Consider the following 24,996-nt stretch of genomic DNA (forward strand, 5'->3'; position numbering starts at 1 on the left):
GTTCCCATTCATTTGTTGTCTGGTATTTGGCCAAAAAATTTATTAGTAATATAAGAGAAAGAAGTAAATCTTCAAGAGCCCAAATCAGAACGTAATCTGAACAAAAGAACAGCGCTGCTTTGACCCTACAGCTCTTTTCAAATTTTGCATAAAATGGAAGAGACACAGCATCTTGGAAGAAATCACAGGAATTCATTGTGTTGGAAAGTGTGAGGCAAACTAAATAGATTGAAATAACTTCTGTTATATTTAAACATAAATATAATGCTACAGGCAGAGGGGAAAAAAAAAAGATTATTTACACTTCTGAGCACTCAGGAGGTGTGAGAAATCTGTAGTGAAGGGCTTGAGCAAGTACTTAGCTAAAAATAACCTGTCCAAAACTGAATTACTACGACTATTACTACGACTACTAATTTCAGCTTCAGAATAATTTGCAGTCTTACATTTGTCGTGTAATAAAATAAGAAATATATCAGGTGCAATTTCAGGTTCATTTGCAATATGCTAACGTATCGTAAGCATATAGTAATGGTTAACAAATATATAAATGTCTATTAAAACGTAACGTCAATCTGTTATCTCAGTAATTAAGAAATAGTTGTGAGACAAGTCCTAAAATAGATGTAGCATTTTAAAGATGCAGAATTAGAGGCTAAAGTGGTGACTGTTCTGAAGCATCGCTGAGGATTAAAAAATGTTCTTTAAGTCTAGGAGTATGTGGAGAATGTGCATATGCTGGAATCAGGGATGGTAAGGTTTTCGTATGCTTACGTACAAAATTCATATAATGTTATTGGTTGAAAACTATGATACATTTTTATGATCCTTTAGAATATACAACTGGTGCCACTAGGAGAGTGTCCTTGCTTAGCAGAGATTTGGAGAACTTATCTTGTAAAAAGAGCACAGTTGAATCTCAAAAGTTTTCTTTTATTCAAATGTAAACCAAATCTTCTGTGTGGATGGAGTCCAAATTTTACTTTCCAACTTGGCTCTAAAAGTTATCTGTGTGAATTTATGAACTGAAGAATAATAGTACATAGCAAATTGTACAACAGCCTCAGTCATTGCACTGTAAGAAAAATATATTTGCACTTTAATATCTTATGGTTAGTGAATGTATCAAATGATATTTTTTATAAAGAATAGATAATAATTCATTGCAACTATATTAAGAAGGTAGAATTACTTCATAGTAACAAAAAGATACATCAGTGCTTGTGAAGACGATTGGTTTAATCGGGAGCGGTTTGGAGAATGGATGCATGTAGAAGACTTAAATACAGAAGGTTTCAGAGAGGGAGGTCACCTTTGTTTTGTCATGAGCTGTATATGCATTTAGGAAAATTGTGTGTGCATGTGTACATAAAGTTGATTTAACAGGGAAGGCAGATGCCTGACAGACAAAACCAGCGTAGACTTATTTTACTTTACTTACCAGTGTTGCTGCTACATATCCAGTGCATCATAGAGCAAATGATCACAATGAAAGAAAGGGGCTTGCATACAGTTATTCATGAAATAATGTATTGCTAAACTATGCACTTTTAACAAATAAGTTATTGTCATAATTACGCTGTTACGTATTAGGTGAAAGATTAGTGATCTTTGATTCAGGAATGTAATTTTACCTAATCATATTGAATTTAGAATTTTTTTCTGTAGGAATTCATAGATATTTACACATTTTATATTCTTTTTTGCATCTTACTCTTTATCATTTTCCTTTTTTTTTTATGAGAATATGGTGTCTTAAAAGTAGAAAGAAGTGTTGAGGAAGTTTATAGTTTGCTTTCTGTCATAGGAATTCTGAACCTCACTTCTTGAAAAAATTTCACTTTCATGTTTGAAAGCATAGTAACAAAACCAACCAGTAGGATAGTCATGATTTTTTTTTCTAATATTTTACCTAATTTTTAAAGGAAAAAGCAATTATAATGAAATGAGAATTATTTGACTGCATGAAGCAATTGGTTATAGGTAATTTGAATGTCTGCTGCCAAGCATATTATAACCCACATGAAATAGTTAGGTGAAGTTCAGTGGTCAAGACATTAATGGACTTGGATGTTTTCTTCATCTTTGGTGTGCTGTACTGATGCTAGCAGTCCTTTGGCCAGCAGAAGCTGGATGGGAGGGTGTTTCCCGGTTTGAGAGATACTGCTTGTTTGTCAGAACAGCTTGTTCTGATGCATTTGTAGTCCCTGACTGTCCTCACCTGCTGCATGGCTGTGGTTGGTTGCTTGGTTTCTTTAGCTATTTCTTTTCCATCCTAGCACTCATCTGACTTTTCTGCCATCTACCAATAAGTCTTTGACAAAGTCTTTCCCTGTCTGCCTAGCCCTGGCGTGGATTTTATCCCGTGCTTGGAGTCAGTAGCTACTATCTTAATGCAAAGTATAATATCAAATTTTAAAGACTGGGCTGTGTTAGGAAGAGCACTGCCAGCAGGTGGAGGGGTGGTGATCCTTCCCCTCAACTCAGAAGTGGTGAGATGCATCTGGAGTGCCGGGTCCAGTTCTGGGCTCTCCAGCGCAAGAAAGACATGGGCTTACTGGATTGATACCAGCGAAGGGCCACAGAGCTGATTGAGGGTTCGGAGCATCTGTCATATGAGAAGAGGAGACTGAGACCCTCAAGAAGAAGAGGTTCAGGGTGATCTTCTCAATGCATATAAATACCTAACGAGAGGTAGTAAATAAGATGGAGCCAGGCTCTTCGCAGCCGTGTCCAGTGACAGGACATGAGGCAACAGGCACAAATTCAGCTACAGGAAATTCCCACTTAAGCATAAGAATAAACCTTTACTGTGAGGGTGGTCAAATGCTGGGACAGGTTTCCCAGAGAGGCCATGGAGTCTCCATCCTTGGAGATATTCAAAACCCGATAGTCCTGGGCAGCCTGCTCTAGCTGACCCTGCTTGAGGAGTGGGGTTGAAATAGACGATCTTCAGAGGCCCCCTCCAATCTCAACCACTCTGTGATTTTGTAATACTTTTAAAAAATACATTGGAATTTGTGATCCCTCTCATTTCATTACTTGACTTTTCTTTCAGTCTCTGCTCTGTCTTAGCCCATCTCATGCTCAGGTTGGCTTCTCTTAGAAAAGGAACAAACATATCAAAAAAACACTCGTCCTCAAACACTCGCTGGTCAGAAGCAGGTGAATTCTAACTTTTATATATTTTAAAAAAATTGTTGCAAGAAATTAGTAGCTCGTCCAAGATGATAAATAGTGCCTTAGTCACATCTGGAATTACAGTTTATGTTCTTCAGTCAGGACCACAGTGACCTAACTGTGGTCAGATTGAAATTTTGTTTTTCCATGCAATGACCATGTTGTGAGGGAGAGTCACTAGTACAGACTGAGAGCTAGGGTTTCCTTCCATAAAGTAGCTAAAACTGAAAATACAAGAAAAAAACATATCTTGAATAGTCATATCTTGGACACGGACAAATTCATCGTCAAATTAGCATTAAATAGCCCAACAAACTCCAGTAAAAATCTTTAAGTCAGCTGGGTTCAAACTTAATTGGACGGGTAAAATGGGTAATATTAAGATCAGTTAAAAAGTGTTATTGCTAGAGGTTGCAGTGAGCAATTTTATTTTCTTGCTGAAGTTAACAAGCAGTGCAAGCCTTGCACATGAAGAGAGTAACGCGATGATTACTCTTTACAGGGTTCCCAATACCATAAGCCTTACTTACAATTCTAAATGTCTGTGCGTGACATCATACCAAACAAAGTATATAAAACAACCGAATTTCACTGCTAAAAAGGTGTTAACCTTTTAGCTGGACTAGAGACAAATCCTGCTGGATTCCGGCACTTTTAGCCCAATATCTGATTATTCTCTTCACCTGAAATTGCGAGAGGAGAATATCTTGTCAGTGATTTCAGGCTAGTCTGAGTGGTTGCAATCATAGAAGGCCTTGTTGAAAACGATGCAATCTTTTATTTCTGTTTGTCATCTTTCAGCCAGAAAGTTAACACTAAGAGCATGCAATGAACAGTATTAAAGACTTCAAAAGACCCTGCACATCTTTTATTTTTTATGTGTGTATAAAACTCCTAGCTCTTAAATTAATTTTAATATATTTATTTTCATTTTTATTTTGTTCTCCTGATTTAGTGGTGATTAAGGAAGGGGTCTTTTTTTCTTCTCCCTCTTTTCTGATCATGATGCATCTATTCTTAAGATAGAGACAGACACGTTTGTATAGAGAGGTGGTGTAAGGAAGTATAGTTCACTGATTTGATGCTTATGATACGTGAGGAGAGAGACACACACAGAGTCATAGGCAGTTGAGTTCTTTAGGTAAGGATGTAACACAGAGATATAACTAATAGTGCCTTATCCATCATAAAATTTCAAAATGGCTCAGAGGCATATCATTGCTGCAGCTGTTGCAGACCCTGTAATGGCATTAAGCTCTGACTCAGGGTGATTTTTTCTTTAGAAGATTCTAGCGGGAACTATAGTTCTGGTAATAACCTGAATAGGAGAATAAATAACTTGAATATTAATGAATTGTACGTAATATGGATGTTAGAGGGTGAACCCAAGCAGGACAGGAAATACGTGTCTTTCTCAATTCTTTTCACACCAGGCTTTTTCAGGCAAAACCCTCTGGTACTCTGCCAGAACCCCCTCTGAACGTTACAACTTTAACACCATATGGTATTTATACTTGTTCTGATTATTCACTTTAACTGATTATTATTATTTTATATTTTCACCTATTGAGTGAAGGTAGTGTAGATATATTTACCAGTATCTTTTACTGGAGCAAGCTGAAATAATATTTTAGGATATGATATGAACTCTTGCTATCCTTTATGAAGAAAAGCAATTTTGGAGTCTGGCACTGCTCATGGGAAAACTAAAGAGGGAAAAAAACACCTCAGTGTTCCTTTATGATAATCTGCCCATCCAATTGATGCCAGCTGTGCTTTCTTCAGTAATAACCAGCGAGGGGTAGGTACTTGCTCAGATACTGCTGATATTCAGTGTCGATTCTCAAGCTGTGTGCGGGGTCTGTCCATTCTGTGACCAGCTTTTATCGATCTTCTCTGAAACGTGAGCAGGTGTACACTACTGACCAAATCAAAGATTAGTCTTTGTACTTGTCAAACAAAATAATTTGGAAGCATTACATCCATGTAACACATCCCCAAGTATAGCTCAGATTTTATCAGCTGTAGCAAAATTTCACCAGATAGACGTTTGTTTCAGAAAATATGCTGGGAGGTTCTTTTGACTCCTGTTTCTCAAACTCTCATATGACCCATATTAAAGCAACTGTCTCTGGGGGAAATAAAAAAAGTTAAAAAAGGATAACATCGCATTCGCCTCCTGAGCCCTGAATGCCTTTATAAATGGCCATTTTTTAATAAAGGCATATGAGCTTGTATTGCTTTTACAGAGTGCGGTGTTGTAATAGTTGACCTGAAAGTAACGCTTATCTAAATCAGATTACAATGACATAAAAGGCTGTGTAGGACAATCCACAGTGTTTTGAGTAACTGTTGATAACTATTTAGCACTGAATTGAAGAGGAACGTTTGTATCTTACCACTAACCACAATAAATGTATGGTTGGCACTAAAGGTTAGTGTTGCAGCCGGAACTATGTCCTATAGACTTTCCATCCATTCATTTTAAATAAGAGAATGATAGTGGTCATTTGTTGAAATTATGTTTTCAAGTGATCATCAGATAGTCTTCAGCAGTAGCTGCCTCTGACTCCTTGGGTAGGTCATGGTTATCATTACCACAGCTTGGACATCACCCCTATGTGCATAGCAGGAAAGCAATTTTAGTTCTTGCATGCTCTTAATTCAGCGTGTTAAGAAGTGTGTATCTGTCATTATATATGTGTATATATATGCATCTATTATTTTCTTACTCAAAATTGGGATGGGCAATAAAATCAGGTACAACTCGGCTTGGCTTTGTGTAGCGTACACAGGAAAGAGCGGTATAAAGACAGATCACATTACTGCACCTTTATGGGCTGCATTAGATACCCGGATTTGATACAAGAACACCCCACCAACTGTGTTGTGCAGTTAGTGGGTGTACTTATGACACCTTTGTTATAATTCAAAGGCAGCAACTGAAAAGCCATTGTCCTGTCTGTGCCTTAAGCCATGTTTCCAGGGTCATATTTAGTGTAAACTTGCCTGGAGCTGGAAGAGTGGAAAACACGGCATGGCACAGCTCACTGGCCCCCCTCCTTAAAAACTAGCTTAGCTCCTGCCCTGTGGCAAGTGTTTTATGAAGGAAAAACCAAAAGGACAGCACGTGGTAATCTTGACAGAAGTATTCTTCGTGACTTACCTTCTGACAAAAAAAAGAGGGAGATTTTAACAAAAGATGTCTTTTAAGGGCCTGTATTCAGAATTACTGGGCACAAAAGATACTGCTGAAATCGAAGGTTCTCAGTACGTATGGAGTATATAAAACTAAGGGGATAGTTCTGAAAGCAGAGAATTTTATAAGAAAGCTCTTTGTTGAGGTCAAGGAAAGATGACAGAAGGACAGGGAGATAGGAAGGACAAACATGGCTACCTAAGGAAAGCTGAAGTGCAAGTGTTTGTAATTACATTATAATAAAGCAGGAGACTTCCGTGTCTCTCTAGTGTAGTGAGACAAATACTACGTGAAATTTTGTTTGTTTTTTTTTTTATTATTTTAGAAAGCTTAACAAGTATATGGTCCTTGAATAAAACATCTCTTTCAGAAATACAAGTCTTTAGCAGCTATCTCTAAGAAAGAAGATTGTCAATATAATACAAGTTTGATTATTTGAGTCAGTCTTCTACAGAATGAAGATGCAGATATCAGTGTGCATCACTTGCATGAGTCTTCCCTATATTCCCTTCCATTTGCTTATTTTACTTTGTTGTCACCCTTTTCATTTAAATAACAGGGTTTTAATGTTAGAGAAAATTTCTGCAACTAACACTTCCTTGCAGCAAACAAGGCAAGCTGTAGAAAAGCAAGGGAGGATACAAAGAACACAAAGTTGTACCAGGTTTAGAGATGAACTCCTGAGCGGGATTGATAGTACTAAATTATTGTACTCAGGAAAAAGGGAATTATCTGCCTGAGATAATCGTAGCCTTTAATGTGTTCAAGGAAACAATGTAAATGAAAGAAAGCTAACAATTCATACTTCGTAGAAGACAGTCGTACAACGGCAGTAGCCTGAAGTTAAGGAAGAAAATATTTTAAGATTGATTTTTAGAAGATTTTAGCAGTTAAAAAGGTCTTATAAGGTATAGTGGGGGAAGTACTGTTCAAGTTATAACCAAACATGGTTGGTACCAGTAGGAATGGTTCCATCAAATGCAAATACTAAGCGGATGGTCCTCATAGTCATTTACTGTTTTGTATTGGGTGAGTCCACTGAAGTTTGCTTTTTTATTTTTTTTGTCATTATACACTCTGATATACTGCAAAGATCTTCCTCTGCAGTTACACATGCGCTCTGTGTGTGTGCGGCCTTAAAATTACATTGATTCATCAGCCGGGCTGAACCCACTAAATCACAGATTTGTTACGCAGAGGAAGAGGATGATACTCCTGAAAATGTGAATAGGCCTTGTTTTGGGTGAATCAGGAAGTTTTCAGTTATTGCAATAGGAAGTCCCTCAAAAACCTGCCAGTAATCCCCCAATTAAAAAAAGTTAAATCCAATTTATTTATTTTTCCCCAAGGAAAAACAGAGAATTAGAGCGAGCTGCACAGGGTAGTACTATAATATGTGAGTTTGGGTTATTCTGTAAGATGTGTCTTCTACCAAGAAGGATGGCAGGGGAGGGATTAGCTTCAGTGTCCCCTGCATTTGCTTTCTTGTTGTAATTATGGGAAATGCATTCAGTGTGCAAGGGTATCATTGCTGTCCTGCTGTTTTATCATTTCTTTATGAGATAATGTTGATTTCACCAATGAAATGCAAATTTAGTTTACAGTGCTCCTTTTCTCTGTATAAAGGCTAAAATGCATATTGTAGATAATACTGTTGGTGGTGCTTTTGAAACAGTCTTTGTCAGCTAATTTTAGCAATACATGGTTGTAAATGCTGTTCATTGCAACTGCATGAGTTTTATGTTGGCCCACATTAATTAAATTTAACCCAGTGTGCGTGTTGTTACCATTTTGGCTATGATATGATCAAGTCGTCATAAAACCTTGGTACCAACAAAAAAAAAATTGGGATGTGTCGAGTATATTTGATATATAGTGTGCCTGCTGTGTGTTATGGCAAATTGAACGTGCAATTATTGAAGTTAAGTTATCTTAACTCTATAATCCTAAAAGTCTTCTAACACGGGGGGCTAACGAACACTCCTAGGAATGCAGATGCTAATGAATTCTGTGTTTGGAGGGTATATTTCTGTTTACTTATAAACAAATAGTTTGTATTGCTGGTGATAAAAGGGCTCAGAATTTTAACAAGTCCTGTTACAATTAGCCCCAGTGTAGATTATAGACAGCTCTATTTACTAAATGCTGGGACTCCAACAGCAATAAAATACATGCAAGAATGGAAGTAGTTTTCAGCTAGCAAGCGAGTTCTAACATAACAGCAAGGCCAGTACTAACGGAAGTTGTCTTTTTTTATTGTTATCTCTTTAATTTATCTCGCTTTCCTGTGTAAACTGCTCGCTATTGTGCAGAGAGAGGGTGTGTGTTAACTTTGGTGACATTGTGTTACTCCCATTAAGTAACGCTGTACACAGGTTTTTTTCAGCGTGACTACTTAGGATTTTTTTTTTTTTTGCCAAACTGCGTGAGCCAAATAATGTTTCATAATTGATAACAAATCCCATTTCTACTTTAGGCGGTACAGCAATAAATTTGCTGTCGCGGTTAGTAAAAGGATTATATGGAAAAAGGAGTGTGAGTTTTTAGTATGAAAGAGTAAAAAGGTGGGGGAGAGGATTTTATGAAATGAGATGTTCTGTTATAGACAATAATGGAAAATGGCTCTGAAAATGCTGAGTTGGAGTAATGAAGGAATAATGTCTAAAGTTTATCAAAACCGAAAGAACTCCTGATGTGAAATGAAGCCTCCTAAGAAAATTCTGTTCTGTGGCTGTTTTGCTTTGCTGTTGTCGCCTGTCACGCATGAATGAAAATGCTGCATTCTCCGGGGAGCGGTAAAGCTTCTGTGTAGGTTGTTTATTTCCTTAATCCCTCCTTCTTCGTGATTTCCAATGTCAGATATAAAATGGAAAGCCTGTAAATATAGTGATTATCATACTGATTATCACCTGCATCGGGGAACGCCCTGGCTGGCCGTTGTAACCCTAGCAGTCTCCACATGTTACAGCCACTTAGATTTTAACCTGACTACTTTATTAGAGCCGCGGCGCGCTGTATGAGGTGCCCTAGGGCTGCACAGATGGGGTCTGCTTGTTTCCTGTTCTCACTGTTATTGTGAATAGATACTAAAAGGTTCTCATCGCTTTTATCTGGTTAATTTACTTTGAACTGTCCCTGGCATTCAGGGCCTGCTTCACATTTCTCACCATTTTGCAAACACCAAACTGTAGTCCCCAAACGTGTGTTTTGAGCTTTATTATCTTTTTTTTTTTTTTTTTTTTTTTTTTTTTTTTTTTTTTTTACTGGAAGGGCCTTAATTCTTAAAGGGCTGTAATTCGGAGAGAGGCTGATTCTTCAGGGGCTGTGGGCACAGTCCTTGCTGAAAGAAGCCACTCAGGAGCTATTCTGAGGTTCGGTTGATAGAAGAGAAGAAAATTAAGATTGCTGTTGTTCTTTGGGGCGTTCAGACACCCTTAGATTAGAGGTCAACTGCAGGAAAATGTATGATTGTATGCTAGCTACCATTATTCATGTCGCCAGGCAGCAGACCAGGCTAAAAGATGACGCTCTTAACAGGAAAATCCAAAGATGAGATACTTTTTAACAAATGTGCAATCATTTATCCTTTCTTGTGGAAGGGCCAGGTCTTTCGAACCACATGTGCTATGCATGGGTGCCCCAGTACAGAAAATTAAGATGAATTCTCTCAAAGTCTCCCACATAAGGAAACACTACTTAACTGGAATAGTTTTTATTTCACAGATGTAAGAATGTACTGGTGTCCAGTTTCCTGGCCAAACAATAGTTTAACACAGATGTTAATGTCCTGCTGCATTGGGACATTAAAGAAATCCCCTTAGGACAGATCAGTGTAACTTCCGATTTCAATTGCACGACCAAAATCCTGAGGTTAAAGAAGTAATTTGGCTAGAGTACTTAATTTTTATTCCGTTTTCTTATTCTCTGCCCCCTTATCACTCCCTTGTTTCTCTTTTTTTTTTTTTTTTTTTTTTTTTTTTCCCTGTGTCTCGTCCCCATTTGAGGCTTTCTTGATTGTGTTGCCATCCATTGTAAGTGCGTCACTTCAGAGTGGAAGCTTGCAGGCTCCTTTTTTCATACGAGCATAGGCTTTGTTAATCACATGCTGGTTTAGGAAAACACTGCATGATATCTCTGAACCCCACACTCCTTCTTGACAGCCAGGCTAGCAAATGTCATTGACTGTGTGATGTACAAGAAGGAATTCAATTGTAAGTAAATTGTCAAAGTGGCTAACCTTGCCCGCACCCAATTGTCAGGACCATGATTCAGTTTTTCTGTCAACATCAGCTAAGGCTAACCCGGTCAGCCTTATGTTTCTGCAGTGAAGCAGCCTGAGGAGTTGTGCTTTTCAGCTTATCACATTTTATTAACCTCAACTTACTGTTGTTATAATCAATTGTACCCACTTCAAATTCTTATATTGCCCCCAAATTGGCAGATCATCTAGGTCCACAAGTAGCTATTTTCTGCAGCACTGAAAACTGTCCTAGGGACGCTGGGCTTAAATGGGTTGGTACAGTAGTTATTTTTGTTTAGTTGGATCAACTCACCATTTTGGCTCAAGACTTATCCCTCTATTAATATCACTTGGCAAAGCTCATCTGGAAGAATGCAAGTTAAAACATAAAAGACTTAGAGGGTTTGCTGCAATATTTGCAATGTTAAGGTAGAAAGGGAATAAGGGAAAAACATTGCTATTGTCTTCTGTCTCCTTGCTTTTATTTCAAAACAGATTTTAATTGCTCCCATTAATATAAATAAGAAATGAGGACATTCTGATACCCTGATGTTTCCTCTGTTCTTTCAGGAAAAGAACATAGTTAAATTGCCTAAAGCAGTGATTAAGACATCAGAGTATTTTAAAATGCTCATCTGATTCCACCACAAGGGTTTGAGCACATTTTGTGATCCTGGTTTTTTTTTTAAAGCACTGTAGATGATAAATGATTTTTTAAAATGGCTTGATAACCTGTATCCCATGAAGTGCCATACATAAATGGAGATACGATACAATTTCGATCAAAAATATGTCCGAAGGGTGTTTGTCTGGGTTTGAAGTAGTGGTTTCCTAGTCAAAGTCCTATCTCCAAAAGTAACTTTCCTCGCCTGGAAAAAACATGTTGTACCTTCTTTATTTGAAGTTGTGAAGTGTGTTGACATTGTGCTGTTGTTGGGCTTGAGGGAAGGAGGGGGAAGCTTTTGGTGCGACTATCAGAATTGAACAACTGTATGTGGGTATATTGAGATAATCGTGTAAAAGGGAAACTGGCTGAATGAGTTTCAGAATGTGTTATTTCTTCATTATCTAGCACTTTATAATTAACTGTTCTTTTTTTATTATTTCAGGAAGCTGCCACTTTTGCTAGAGAGCAAGGCTTTGAGGTGAGTTAACCCACAATTGCACACTAAACAGATCCTAAAGGTTTTTTTTCTTGCTGATAATGAAGTTCTTTTGGACAATGATTGATGTGCTATTATACTCTCCAAGCCTCGCAGCGGTTGCCATGGAAACTTGGCAGTCGTCATGGTTTCTTTGTTCTGCCAGCTCAGTGTTATGACGCACTCTGCTAGGTCTGCACCCAACATCGCCTACAGATGTTATTTATTGAATTTTGAAAAGCCTCTTGGGAAGCCGAGAGGTTGGGCACGGTTTCAAGCTGCCTCTGCAGATATGGGACCTGTCAGTTTGTTCAGTTAAAAAGCTACCTCATTAGCTGCATTACACTCCAGAAGGATTCACTGCTAAAGCAGTGGTGAAGCAAGACTAAATAGTGAAATATAACACCGCTTAAATAACTTAAACCCTGCCATATGCAGATTATCATTATGCAAATGAATTTTAGAAAGGTGGTATATAAAATTGTTAGGTACTGATTAATGTAAACCATGCTTCTACAAACAGCTTCGTTTAGAAGGGGTTGTGCGGAATTTTGTGTTTCAAAACATATTCGAGTTGGTGTTTTCCATCTGTGCTCTAAAAATGTATGATCCTCTACTTTCTTGCAGTAAACACTGTTGATTTTACAGTGATTTTCAGAGCTTTTGATTTCATCTTCTTGAGGTATTTATTTGAATAGTATCTCCCATTGGCTAAATTCAGATAACTTAATCTGGAGAGCTATCAGCCATTGGTCTCTAACGCTGAATTCAAATAGGCAGGTTTTAAATACTATAATTACTGTGACAACGGTTGTGCTAATTTTGCAGATAGTAAGTGATCTTACTGAAATCTAAATTGCAGAACCGAACACACATAAATCCCTTTACATGTTTTTTCCACTGGAATAAGACCCACCTTAATTGATTTGTTTGCAGCGTAAAAGAATAGATAGGAGTTTGACTGCTCAACACCCATTTTGCATAAATAATAGAAGCCGCGCAATTCAAACCGCATCGCTTTAAGAACGTGCCACTTTTGTGTGTGGATGGTTGCCTATAAAAAAAGAAGGAAAGACTGACAGCTTTTGTTCCACAATTTAGATTTCTTTAGAACCGTACACCAGCAGGTACATCAATGCCACCAGTGTTTTAGATATTAAAACTGTGGGCTGTCCCATTTCATTTTATGTTTCCCAAATTCATGTGGCTGCTTTGTAGAAACCAAGACTTTTTATCACTGTCAATTTTCATTTGTATAATCGGTATTGTTAGCATAAAAATACACTTTGAGTTTATCCTATCAAATGAATGAATTTCACAGATGCCTCCAAATATAATGTGAAGCATAACAAATTATTGGTACCCTCTGGTAGCTAGACAATAAAAAAGAAAGGAAGTAGTGTATTAAGTCTATCCATTCTATATTTTTATTGCCCCCTTGAGCTAAAGACTTTGAATGTGCCTGGTTTAAATTCAGTTCTAGTGACAAACTGCTTTTGCCGGTGTCTGCTAACTACCATCATATTAACCTTTCCATTAGTGCTTGCTTAGAGATTCTAGCACGGTTCCTTCTGAACATCCTAAATCTGCCACATTTGATTACAGCATATCAGTAAAGTGCACAATGATTATGATCTTATCTCTTATTACCCCCTTGCTTGGCAACAACTCACCTATCAAGTATACTGACAGACATGTGTAAAACTTGGTAAGTGTCCACAGTCTTGTTTTCCCATTGTGCTGTGGAGGCAAAAAAACCCCACACTACTAAGAAAGTATCTTAGGAAAAACTTTAAGAGCTTCATAAGCCTTTCAATTAAAAACAAGAAAAAAATCCAGCAACTCTCGAAAGCTTGTAGAACTGATTCTACAATTTATATTGAGAATAGAGAACTGGCAAAACAAGGGAAAGTCAAGTAAGGGACTGGAGTGACCAGAGCAAAAATCAAGGGGATATTTATCATAGAAGTGATGAAAAGTTGCTGGTAGCTGAATTTGAATTGCAGCCTGGAATTTTATTTTTTTAAAAAATCATCAGAAATCTTCCAGCATGAAGAACCAGTTGTGACTAGCTTTTTTTTTGGCTTTTTTTTTAATAGTCTCCTTTTCTACCTTCCAGTAAATTCAAGTTTATGTGGATTAAATGCATCTTTTAAATATTGATTAAGTATATCTGAAACAATTTTTGCAAAAAAGAAGTCCAGTCAAGTCAACTTCATAAAAAATACACCTTTTCTGAAGAAAGAAAATCTTGTCATAGGTAGGACAAAACAGTTCCATGACACGAACCTGTTTATTTCTTTGTAAGAGAAACCACCTTCAAAGGAATTTTTATTTTTATGCTTCACCTTACCAAGAGTTACTTTTCCGTTGTGCTTTGCTGAAATCCAAGGTATTTTTGTAAAATCGGTCATGATATTTGAAGACCGTTATTTCCTTCATTTTGTCTCCTGACCAACACTTACCTGTGACAACCAAAAGTAGAACATTACTTCTGATGCAGTCTCTTCCTGGGCTGCATCAGTGTTTTCTTTTTTCGTGAATTTCATGTTCTAAGACATTTTAAACCTATTAAATAAATAGTAAATTCACTGTCTCTGAAGGCAGTGTTTCATCCTAATTGTATGTTGCACTCATCTCAATAATACATTATAACAGTCACAATTTTTATCCCAGGGAAGCTCTTGGACTTGGTTCCCCTTGAAGTGGTAGAATAGTTGTCAGTATATTTTAACTGGACGTTTGTAATACATTTCAAATAACAGAATTGCCAGGACAAAGGTTTATGAGCTTTTGTTTTTACAAAATGGTATCTTGCTGTTTGTTCTATGTAGGAATTAGGAAAACATCATTCTCCTTTAACATAAAACTTAGGGTTCAGTTCTGTCTGTCAACCCAGAAGTAAAATGAAGTGAGTAGAACAGTATGCATCTAAGGGGTTAGTAGCAGCTGCCACGCAAAATAATTTGTCTTGTTGGAGGCAGAGGTCTCCTCCTAAGTCTGTGTTGGTTGGGGAACCAGAGTGGAAAGTTCTGGTACTCTGGACCAAATTTAAGTCTTCAAGTTAACAAGGTCCACTGCACAGGCCCACTATTATCAATGGATTTATGCCTGTTTACGTCAGGGATAGGATAGTCCCAGCTATTGTGGATCTGTTTAGAGGCAAAGATCAGCAGACATAGTTTGACTGGCAGTTTTAACTCTATGCAATTTTTCACATACCTCTCTCTGATCCTGGGATATCTGATGTACTTTCTTTACATGCCTATATACCAATGAATGCCGCATGCAAGGTTTTTCAGGTGCAGCATCAATAGGCAAATTATTGTGAGATTTGTGTGTCAGCTTTGTTAAATCAGATTCTAGTGTATAACTGGATATGTGTGAGTATCCTGTGAATTTAGGACACGTTATAGAGGCTTTAGGACCACAAACCAGTACAGTCCTACCATCACCCATGTCTGTAGATACAGGATGTATAAGAAACTCTTGATAAGCATGCAAGTACGAGTCATTGCAAAACAAATATTATTCATTACAGCTATTTGAAAATACTGTGTATATTCTGAACAGAAATAGGAGATGACAACATTTCAGGATGTTTGCCTGACAATGAAATGAGGGGCACAGTACCTCTGCAGTCATAAGCTGTAAATATTCACATATTATAAAATGTCATACTCGTACCATCAAAATACAACATGATGCTAAGGCGGAGATATAGCGTGGAAAAGTTAAAGCTTCCTCAACACTGAGGTTGCAGCTCCTCCACTATATAAGCTCTATTTTATTCTTTTCCTGTGAAGAATTCTAATATAGAAAGTGATTTTAAATAAAAATGGCAAAGTTAATTCTCATGAAAGATGCTATTCAGTTACTTTTGAATTCTGCACAATCAGACACATTTCCAAACCATCCTGTTTTGAAATGTCAGCTTTTTAAAAAATTGCCGCCTTTCCCCTAAATACCTTCCTTCTATTGTTACACGCTTATTATATATTTAATTCTTCCTGAAAACATAACGTGCTTTTTGCTTTCTTTCACCATCTCCTTTATTTCATCCTTTACCACCATTCGTCACTAATCTTTTTCCTCAGGGTCCTCTTTCCCTCATACCCTCATATAAATTCATCTTTATTCTTCCTTAAACTGACGAAATCATCTCTTGATCGTGCCGTTTTCTCCTGTTATAACTTCCTCATTTTCCTTTTAAAATCTGAAGTGCACGTAAATACATAACACAAATATCTTCAAGCTCTTTGATTTCTGTGCCTGCTTTTCTTCACTGTAAATGTGCTTAATAAAGTCACAAGTAGCCACTTCCTACTTAACAAAAACTAAACACCTCTCCCCGGTTTCCTTTGATCTCCAGAATGCTTTATTGCATTTTCTAGTTCATGGATCTCTTAATTATCAAGGCCTGAAATAGTTCAGAATTCAGGTGAACCTTGGGAAGCCTACGTATTACCAAGCTGGAGGGCTGTAATTCTCCATCCATCCCCTATTCAACAGCTTGTGCCACCAGCTGATACCAGCTATTCACAAGTCTCTTAAAAAGACATTTCAAAACAGAAGAGCAGCAATTTCAGGTTTTTTCTCTGGCATCTTTAAGGGACTCCTCGCCTTTGGAGAATTAGGGGTAAGATGACCCCTGTTCACTGTCCTCAGTCCACACAGAGGGGTTCAAGGTTCTTCCCTTTCTTCTCTGGTGGAAGACATTGCCTTCTAAAAGCTATATTAACAGTCTAAGGAGGAGGAAGGAAGAAATAACACAAATAAGAAGGCAGTACATGGAAATGAAAAGAATGAGAGAATTTTAAAAAGAGGTAAAGAGACCAGTTAGTAAGGGCAAATTATTTTTGTGTTTGGCAAATGTGTATAAGTCAATGGGCTCACTGACTACGGAGTTGGGGGAGAAATTAAAGGGAAGCTAAAAGTATTGCAAAAGAGCTAGGTTATTTTCACATAAATAGATACTGGTAAATATATAGCCAAGGCACATTCTCTCTCCGTAAGAAAGGCGAAGTGCTTGAAGATCAAGAAGATTATCAAAAATCAGCAAGTAACCAGGAGTGAATGGTATGCAGATTATAGGTCTTGAAGTGTTTAACTGACCTGCTGGTGAAAAACAGCCAATCTCTTGTTAAAATCAGCAGCTGCAGTCAAAATGGCATGTACTGTAACTGGGTTTCAGAATAACACTATATGCTGATTTTGAAAGGTAAAAATCAATTTATTAATAATATAAATTAATTGTAAGAACTCTGGTAAATGACTTGAAACCCCTCTGGTCAGCTTTATAAATGAATTCTATTCATTATGTAATTGTGTTTAAAAAACGAGTTGGGATTCTTAACAAACATGACACAAAACAATGCAGAACATATTGTTCTGTTTCCATATATTCAGCGCTAGGCCCTCACTAAATCAGCTATGTTTCACTACATTTGCTTGTATGCAAGAGCAAACTGAGGAAAAAAGTATGGCGTTATGAATAAAGTGGGAATAGTAAGTAGCACAGGGAATAATTATAGTCTTTCTTCCTTTTCCTAATGTCAAAAAAATAAAAGAAAAAAAGAAAAAGTACAAATGATGGCAAGAAATAGGTTTACATAGACCAAAGTTAATTTGTAGAACTTACTGACTTGAGAGAAATCTAAGAACAAAAGCTTCCCACTTAAAAGGATCTGATGCATATACAAATAACAGGAATACCTATATTTAGGGTAGGTTGAAAACTAAGTAAATTAGAAATTGAAATCCTTGTGTTTCAGATCACAGGGCAACTATGAGAATAGGAAGTATAATATTCTAAAGACAAGTTGTGCCATTAGATTTTCTTGTATCAAATTAAACATTTCAAACTTGTTGCTGTCAAAGAGACAGGATGGATGAGAGATCCGGTTCAGTATGCCAGTGTCTCTGTTCCTACATGTTCTATGGTGTACAGACAAAGTCCCTTTAAAGCCAAGATCCCTGAAATTTTTGCAGCTGAGCCTTTACTTCAGAAAATCGGGGATATGCTGTGCCCCACTGACTATAGCTTTCACCTGTTGCTTGCCTGCACCTCGCTTTTATGCAAGCGGCCAGGGAGCGCAGGGCATGTTCACCTGGGCTCACAGCCTCTAAGGGGCACGCTGGGTTACTGCCCGAGGTCAGCTGCTCTTGGGAAGTTAGAGAAACAGCATTTGTAATCTTGCTGAAATCGGAGGGATTATAGTACTGTAAAACCTGGCTAAATTGGAAGAAAATCAGGCTCAGAGTTTATACAAAGTATTCTCTTACCAATTTTATTTTTAATTTTATGATAGGTAAGGTTAGAATCCAGTCAGCAGCAAAGAAACCCGCTAATTGCTCATTAGGAAATGCTCTGTAATTCCTTTGTTAGCTTTACAGTTTTGCAGCAATTGGAATAGCTGAACTATCATTATCAAGATTAAAAACAATGGTCTCATAGTACTACGTAAACCCTTAGGAGAATGAAATATTCCTCCTTTGAAAATCTTCCTCTGCTGACAATAAAGACTATTTTATACCTAGCCGTAAGAAAATAAATCTTTGATCTGCTAATAAAGTTCTAATCTCTCACCGCTCTAGTACGCTGGTAACAAGAATTTTCCTTCTCTCTCTTAATAGACTGAAGACATTAAAGAGATAGCCCGGAAGACACAAGCCCTGCCAAAGGTGAACACTAAAAGGCAACGAATCGTAGTCTTTACCCAGGGGAAAGATGACACCGTAATGGCTACAGGTATATTTTTCAAATCTCCGTTGTCACTCACAGTAAATATTCTAGTTAATCAATTACAAGTTGTGGTTTTACCAATTATAACTGTTAGAGGGTAGTGGGAGCGTTTGCCTTTTGATGTTACTCCATGTTTCTCATCTGTTATGCTTTTAATTGTTTTAAGATTCTGAATTTGAGAAGTTAATATTTCACAGGAATGCCTGAGAATTTAGTTCTGAACATCTTAAGTTCTTTTTTTATAACATAGATCTAAAATATTGATCCAGTTGGTTTTACTCAGATTTTTATGACTTGAGATTTTATCTGTGTAGCCATCTTTGCTGCAAACAAGAACACACTATGCCTGCTGAGAACAGCTGTGCAACAGTATAGTATATTTAAACATTTGTGAAGAGGAGGAAGTGAAATCCAGTACTAAGTGAATTTCCAGGCTTTTTTGCTTTGAGCAGAAAGTCTCACTTTAGCTTTTCTCAGCTGTCTGCTGTTCTGTTCTCAAAGGAGTACGTGGGAAAAAGGTGTTCTAGCAGGGATGCAAGTAGTTTGTGCTGTCTAAATTGATGATGTACAACGCACAGATTTAAGCATTATAAACGTGACTGCCTACCTTTTGACAGTCTCTTTAATTCTGTCCACCTATGCTTCTAGACTAAATAAAGCTATTAAAAACATGAGCTGTGGCAAGCCATTTTAGTCGTTCATGCCTTCACAAGGTAAGTTATTAGGCAGGGCTGAATTCCTCCTTTGGAAATCAAGTGAAGTTGAGGAAGCTCTGCACCTGAGGGACTGGTGCTTACTCATATGATGTTTGCCTCAAAATCAGAATTGGCTTCAGACTGTGGCTGCAGGGCTCGGCACTAAGTAGGTATGTCACTGCTATATAGATCATTCTCAGCAGCAGTTGGAATGATTTCTCCAATAGTTTGCTTCTTCCCCTATTTTGTTAGCTACAAACTGGTTTAAAGGAAATAGAAAGCAGTCATTGAGAGCTGGGTATGTGTATCTCACTGAATAATGATGGAAGTGTTGCTTCCAGAAAGTTACTGCATTACGTGAATGGCCCATATGGAGGCACTCCTCTTGAATGTTGTACAGTTGGCTGAAAAATAGCAGTATAAAAATGTTTTTAAACATGAGGTAGTAATAACGGTAGTAAACCTAAATCTTATATGTAACCCTCCTGTGCTCTTATTTAATTTTCACTGTGTACTTATTTTATTCTTCAAACTGGAGTTGTTAACAAATCCATTAATCCTTTCTTTGATATTTTTACAACTGGGAGCTTATTTGAGGACTGACACTTGCTAATCTTAGCTGTTTGTTCGCTATGAAATGAACTTAAATTAGAGAATGCACTTTATATGCATGATAAATGCAAGATGGATAGAGAGTGTATGCAATGGTGTCAGCTACAAAAGCAAACATGATAAATGTTAAGGCAGTTTTGAGCCGTGGGATAAGCTATTCAGTGCACAAGCATAGCTGAATCTCTTTGCTATGTTGTTATTCATGGCAGCCAAATAAATGTCAATAATAAAAGAGAATTAAAGATTTTCATTTCCCAGAGGCAGTCCTCTAATACAGCTTGATCTTTCATTTCATTTGTAATTCGTTCTCATGTCAGGATGCAATCATTCGCCAGGCTCTGTGTGTCATGTTAAGTCATTTAATAATGATTAAGAACATAAAAATGTTTGGCCTGTGGGGCAATTCTCGAAAGAGATACCAATTTGTTATTGTTTTCCCCCTTTTCCCTTCCTTTGGTGTGGATCATCTTTTTCCCACCTCCCCACATTAAAATAATAATGAAAAAAGGAAAATGTGTCCCTTAATTTGGCATATGATGATAGCACAGACTGGCATAGAGTACTGTTAACACACTTATTTCAACACTAATTAGGTCGAGTTGCGCTTTGAAACCTGCAGTGGAAAGTGTAAAAAGTTTCTAAATGATCTTTGGAAGAATTACTGCTTTTAGGAGTAGTTACCAGTATAAAAATCATTTCCTTTTTCTAATGCACAGGAGTACATTTTTTGAAAAAGCAGTCTGTGTGTAGTTGTTTATCCTGCCTTTCTGAGGAAACAATAGTGTCTCAACGAGTTTGTGCATAGATTAAAATAGTATTTGCAAAGTCAGCTATGGATTTGGATATGCTTGTTGGTACCTTCTGCTTTATATTTTGTCTGGGTTAATACGAACAACGTGTTTGTTAGTTGGAAGACATTTCTGTCAGTAGCGACTCAACCAGAGGGGATCACTATCGAGGCAAAGGACTCTACTCTTTCTTCCCTTTCTAATACTGCCTTTAACCACCCTTCATCAGCTGTTGGGCAGATCGCATATTCCACTGGTCTTAGTTTATGTCTGAAGGAGCACAGGATGGAGCTGGAGCTTACAGGTGTGAGAGTAAAAGACTCCAAGGTGCATTTGGCCTTTGTTGGTTTTCTACCTTTTGTTCCTCCTCCCCTTCCCTATTTTCCCCATGGAAAGGTCTCTGCTCTCTGGCAGCAGTGCGGAGCAGCATTACTGTGAGCCTTGGGAGTAGAAGTGAGTGCCTTGGATCGGGCCGCATTCTGTGAAGAGACAGAGCTGAATGGGCACCACCCCCTTCTTTCTCTTCCCCCTGCCCACACATGGCAGGGTGAGATGGGCAACGCTGAGGCTGTAAGAGCATCCTTAACAGAGAGAGCTCCGTTTCCTCTCTCAAAGCCTCTGCATGCTGTCCAGGACAAGGCAGCCGTGGGGCCAGGCTGAGAGGGGCTGGGTTACAAGAGGAGGAGTGCACCTCTTCCGTGAGTTGTGTGCAGTTGAATGGGGGATCAGGTAATGGAAATAATGAGGGGATACACTTTGATACAGCTCTGGCTGGAAGGAAAGGAAAAAGATGGATAAAAGGGGTTGTTGCAGGTTTCCAGCTCATTCGTGAAAGGGCACAGAATTATACATCCTGTACATTAAGGAAATTAGATGTGGATTTTTATTTTTTTTTGTGGGATGAAGGCGGCCAGATACAGCTAATTGTTGCATGTGGAGAGCACTGTAGCAAGAGTTGTTGATTCCTGGACATTCCAGAGAATGGAAGTATCAACAGGTATTTGAGGAGCAGAGCGTAGGGCAGAGAGGCACAGTTTGTTACCAAAAGGAAAGACAGATTGACGAAAATGTTCTGAGAATATAGCTCTTTCAGATGAGGGAGAGAGCTTAGATTGAGACAGCGAAAACGTCTGCGTCCTCCAAAATTCTGGCCCAGACGGACTGCAAAGATGTTTAGTCGTCCTATGAATTGCTGCAGTTTACACAACATTGTTTTAATGCCCGCCAAAAACACTGGTGGCTCATCTCAAACGGACCACGAGCTGCAGGCATGGATTGCCAAGCAACTTAGAGGTCCATGTAACTGGAGCAGATCATGAAAACGGTGAGAAGCACTAACTGCATCCCAATCTAAGCCATTCCCATTTGTCAGTCCACTTTCTGTGGCTGTCTGAATTATTTGTGTTTTCAGAGGAAAAATTTCTGTCTCTTTATCATGAAGCGCATTGGGTCTTTCTACTGTCTGTTCATATCTCCTCTGTCACAGTACTCCGGCCCCAAGGCCCCTTTTCTCTCCCTTTCCTTCCTGTTCTCTGTCAGTAAGAATAATTGCAAGGAAGAGGCAAGCTCAAATTCAAGCTGAGTGTGATCAGTGTGTTTTATAGGGAAGGAAAGGAGTGTTTAGGATTGGCACGCAGGAGCTGTGGCAGATGAGATGTTGACTAAATTGTCAGCTTCTAATAAGACTCCACAGAGCATGTGCAAATGATCGTTGTCTGAAGTTTTCATGTCATGAAATCACAGAATGGTTTGGGTTGAAGGGACCTTTAAAGGTCATCTAGTCCAACCCCCCTGCAATGAGCAGGGACATCTTCCGCTAGATCAGGTTGCTCAGAGCCCTGTCCAACCTGACCTTGAATGTTTCCAGGGATGGGGCATCTGCCACCTCTCTGGGCAACCTGAGGTGCATTTTTTGATGAAGTCAATTTTTATCTATTTACTGAAGAACTTGAAGGCACTGGATCTTCTCAGTGACCCTAAGAGTTAGCATTGACAGAAACCTCGTAATTTTCTCTAGCATCAGTCCCCAACATGACTGAATTTTGATAAAACTCTCTTGAAAAAACATAGCCTGTGAGAGACACCTGTGACGAAACCTTTCAGTACAGAGGATTATGGCTTGGGAAAGGTACTGGTAACTGAAGATAGGGTCTATGGACTTGCTTACCAGAAAAGTTTATTTGAGGAACGGTATTGGTTTGATTCGTTGTGTGGATGCTCCTCCTCCATACTGGGAATTCCTTGGCTATCAAGACTCCGATCCCACTACCACAGCTTTATTCCATCATATCCCTCTTCCCAGGCCTGAGATTCTGGATTTGACTGAGGGTTCTTGAATTTATGGGATACATTCACTTCATGTTTCAATACTTTTTTCCATAACCACAAAAAAATACATATGCTGGGAAAGGGAGGAGAGTTAATGAACACGTGCAATCTCCTGATTTCAGCAGCTGGAGCTTTTAAAGAAACGCACCAAAAATCGCAAGCTCTGGCAAGAACCTATATATTATATCTATATGTGTGCTATAACATTTGTCAGAATCAAATGCTGTGAAAGCTATCCCTTTTACAGAGTTGCTCATAACATTTTTAAACAAATTACTTTTAGTCAGATACATTTTATGACTGGTCTTGGCCCAAAGGGAAATCTTTGGAAAGTCTGAGCAAAATCAGTTCAGCAATGGAAAAACATACTTTTATATTGAAATATTTGCATAATTCAAAAACAGCTGAAGCTACAAACTTTAAACTTGGCTTGTTTTATAGCTTTAGTAGAGGAAAGAAAAACAATCCAAATTTAAAGAAAATCACTTCAGCATTTTTCAAGTTATGAATGATGAAATCTGGCATGTTCAGGCGTGAACGTAGAATTTTCCATTCTTTTTTCCCCCCAGTGTTTGCAAGACCACCTCGGTTAAGGGCACATTTGTAATAACCTCATTTGTTAGAATATGGCAGAAAATGGATTTTTTTAAGGATTCAAGCATTAAAGCCACCTTAGTTAGGGCTTAGTAACCACTTACATCTTCTTCAGTTTGTGGGATAAGTTACTTGAGAATATTTCAGGAAATGCATTAGCAGTGCTCGCAAATGTGGTAGAATGAGAAACATTCCCCTTCAAAATTTCTTAGCGCACCTACCACATAGTACATATTGAAATAGTTTTGTGAATTTCTACTTGTTATTAATACTTGTTATTTAGTCTATTCCATAAATTAAACATCATGTGTAATATAGCCAAATTAATATGTTACAACAAAACTTGCAACATTACTAAATTTTAAAGCCTGCCTACCAAGCTTTTGATGTTGAAATAATACTAGGCATTGCCTCTACCTGTTACCTGAAACAGGATACTGAGCTAAATGCATATTGGTGTCACCCACTGCAACCATTCTTAAGGTAATATATGCAGATATGTTCATAAATTAAAAGTTTATATGTTTGGATAGAACCCAAACCTCATCTAAATGAAAATAACAACAAAGGTATGGATAGTATGGTTTTATGAATGATGAAGCTTCTTTTACTTTGTAAGAACATGTGAGATCTTAAATATTTTAGAAGGAGAGTTTTTAAACTGCTTGTTTTAGAAGGGTTGTCAAAATTGTGGAAACGAGGGAGATTTTAAGAGCCATTCTTAAATCATAATGGCATGATGCGGTATGCTTTTGGGGGGAATAAAAAGGACTGATGTTCAAGCATACGACTTTAAACAGAGGTCAGGAGGTTTTCTTTGTCAGGTTGTGCTGCAATCATAGACCAGCATGTTACCTTGTAAGCCTATCTATAAAACATAGAAGTATTTATTACTATTGACACTGTTGACGCTTTATGGTGGGCCTGTCTGCAGCTCCTTTCTCTGTAAGATACTGAGTATTGTGTGTTCTCCTCTAAGAAGCAAGAAAAAGTGTAATTTTTTTCCTTACTTCTCGCAAGCTTTCATGCGTAGCCTTCCAGACAGGAAAACCTTGAGCAGCTCTTTTTATCAGTCAGCCTTCCTGTGTGTTTGCACAAACAAATGTAGTGTCTTGGACCTAGGGAAACAGTAGTTGGGTTATAATACAGTTATATTACAGTTATACTCTTTTTCACAGGATTACACACTTTCAATCTTCCCTATCCATTTATATTCACAAATGGAAAGAAAAGTTTAAAAAAACAAAAATGGATTTTGGAAAAAAGGGAAATGTTATTCCATTAATGGCATAAAAAAATGAGCTAGAAAGCCCAATAGAATTATTTTTAGTTTAGTTGTGACTTAGAAAACCACAAAACCTAAATTAATAATGAAGATTTGTTGATAGGGATTAATGAATAGCAAAGCTGGTAATACCTTTTTGTAACTGAGACCATTCATGATTTCATGCTGTGTGGGAGAGGAGGTCTGAG

At 37.8% G+C, this 24,996-nt stretch overlaps 1 protein-coding gene across 2 annotated transcripts in view; it reads left to right on the forward strand.

Annotated features, from left to right (window-relative positions):
* Positions 1–24,996, forward strand: part of ADK (adenosine kinase) — a 298,680-nt gene that overhangs the window by 238,354 nt on the left and 35,330 nt on the right. For both annotated transcript variants that reach the window (XM_063337494.1, XM_063337495.1), the window contains exons 8-9: positions 11,729–11,764; positions 18,398–18,512. In XM_063337494.1, the coding sequence (XP_063193564.1) occupies positions 11,729–11,764; positions 18,398–18,512 (151 nt within the window). The remainder of the gene's footprint in view (positions 1–11,728; positions 11,765–18,397; positions 18,513–24,996) is intronic.

The sequence above is a fragment of the Chroicocephalus ridibundus genome, chromosome 6 (genome assembly GCF_963924245.1).
Source record: "Chroicocephalus ridibundus chromosome 6, bChrRid1.1, whole genome shotgun sequence".
NCBI classification, from domain to species: domain Eukaryota; kingdom Metazoa; phylum Chordata; class Aves; order Charadriiformes; family Laridae; genus Chroicocephalus; species Chroicocephalus ridibundus.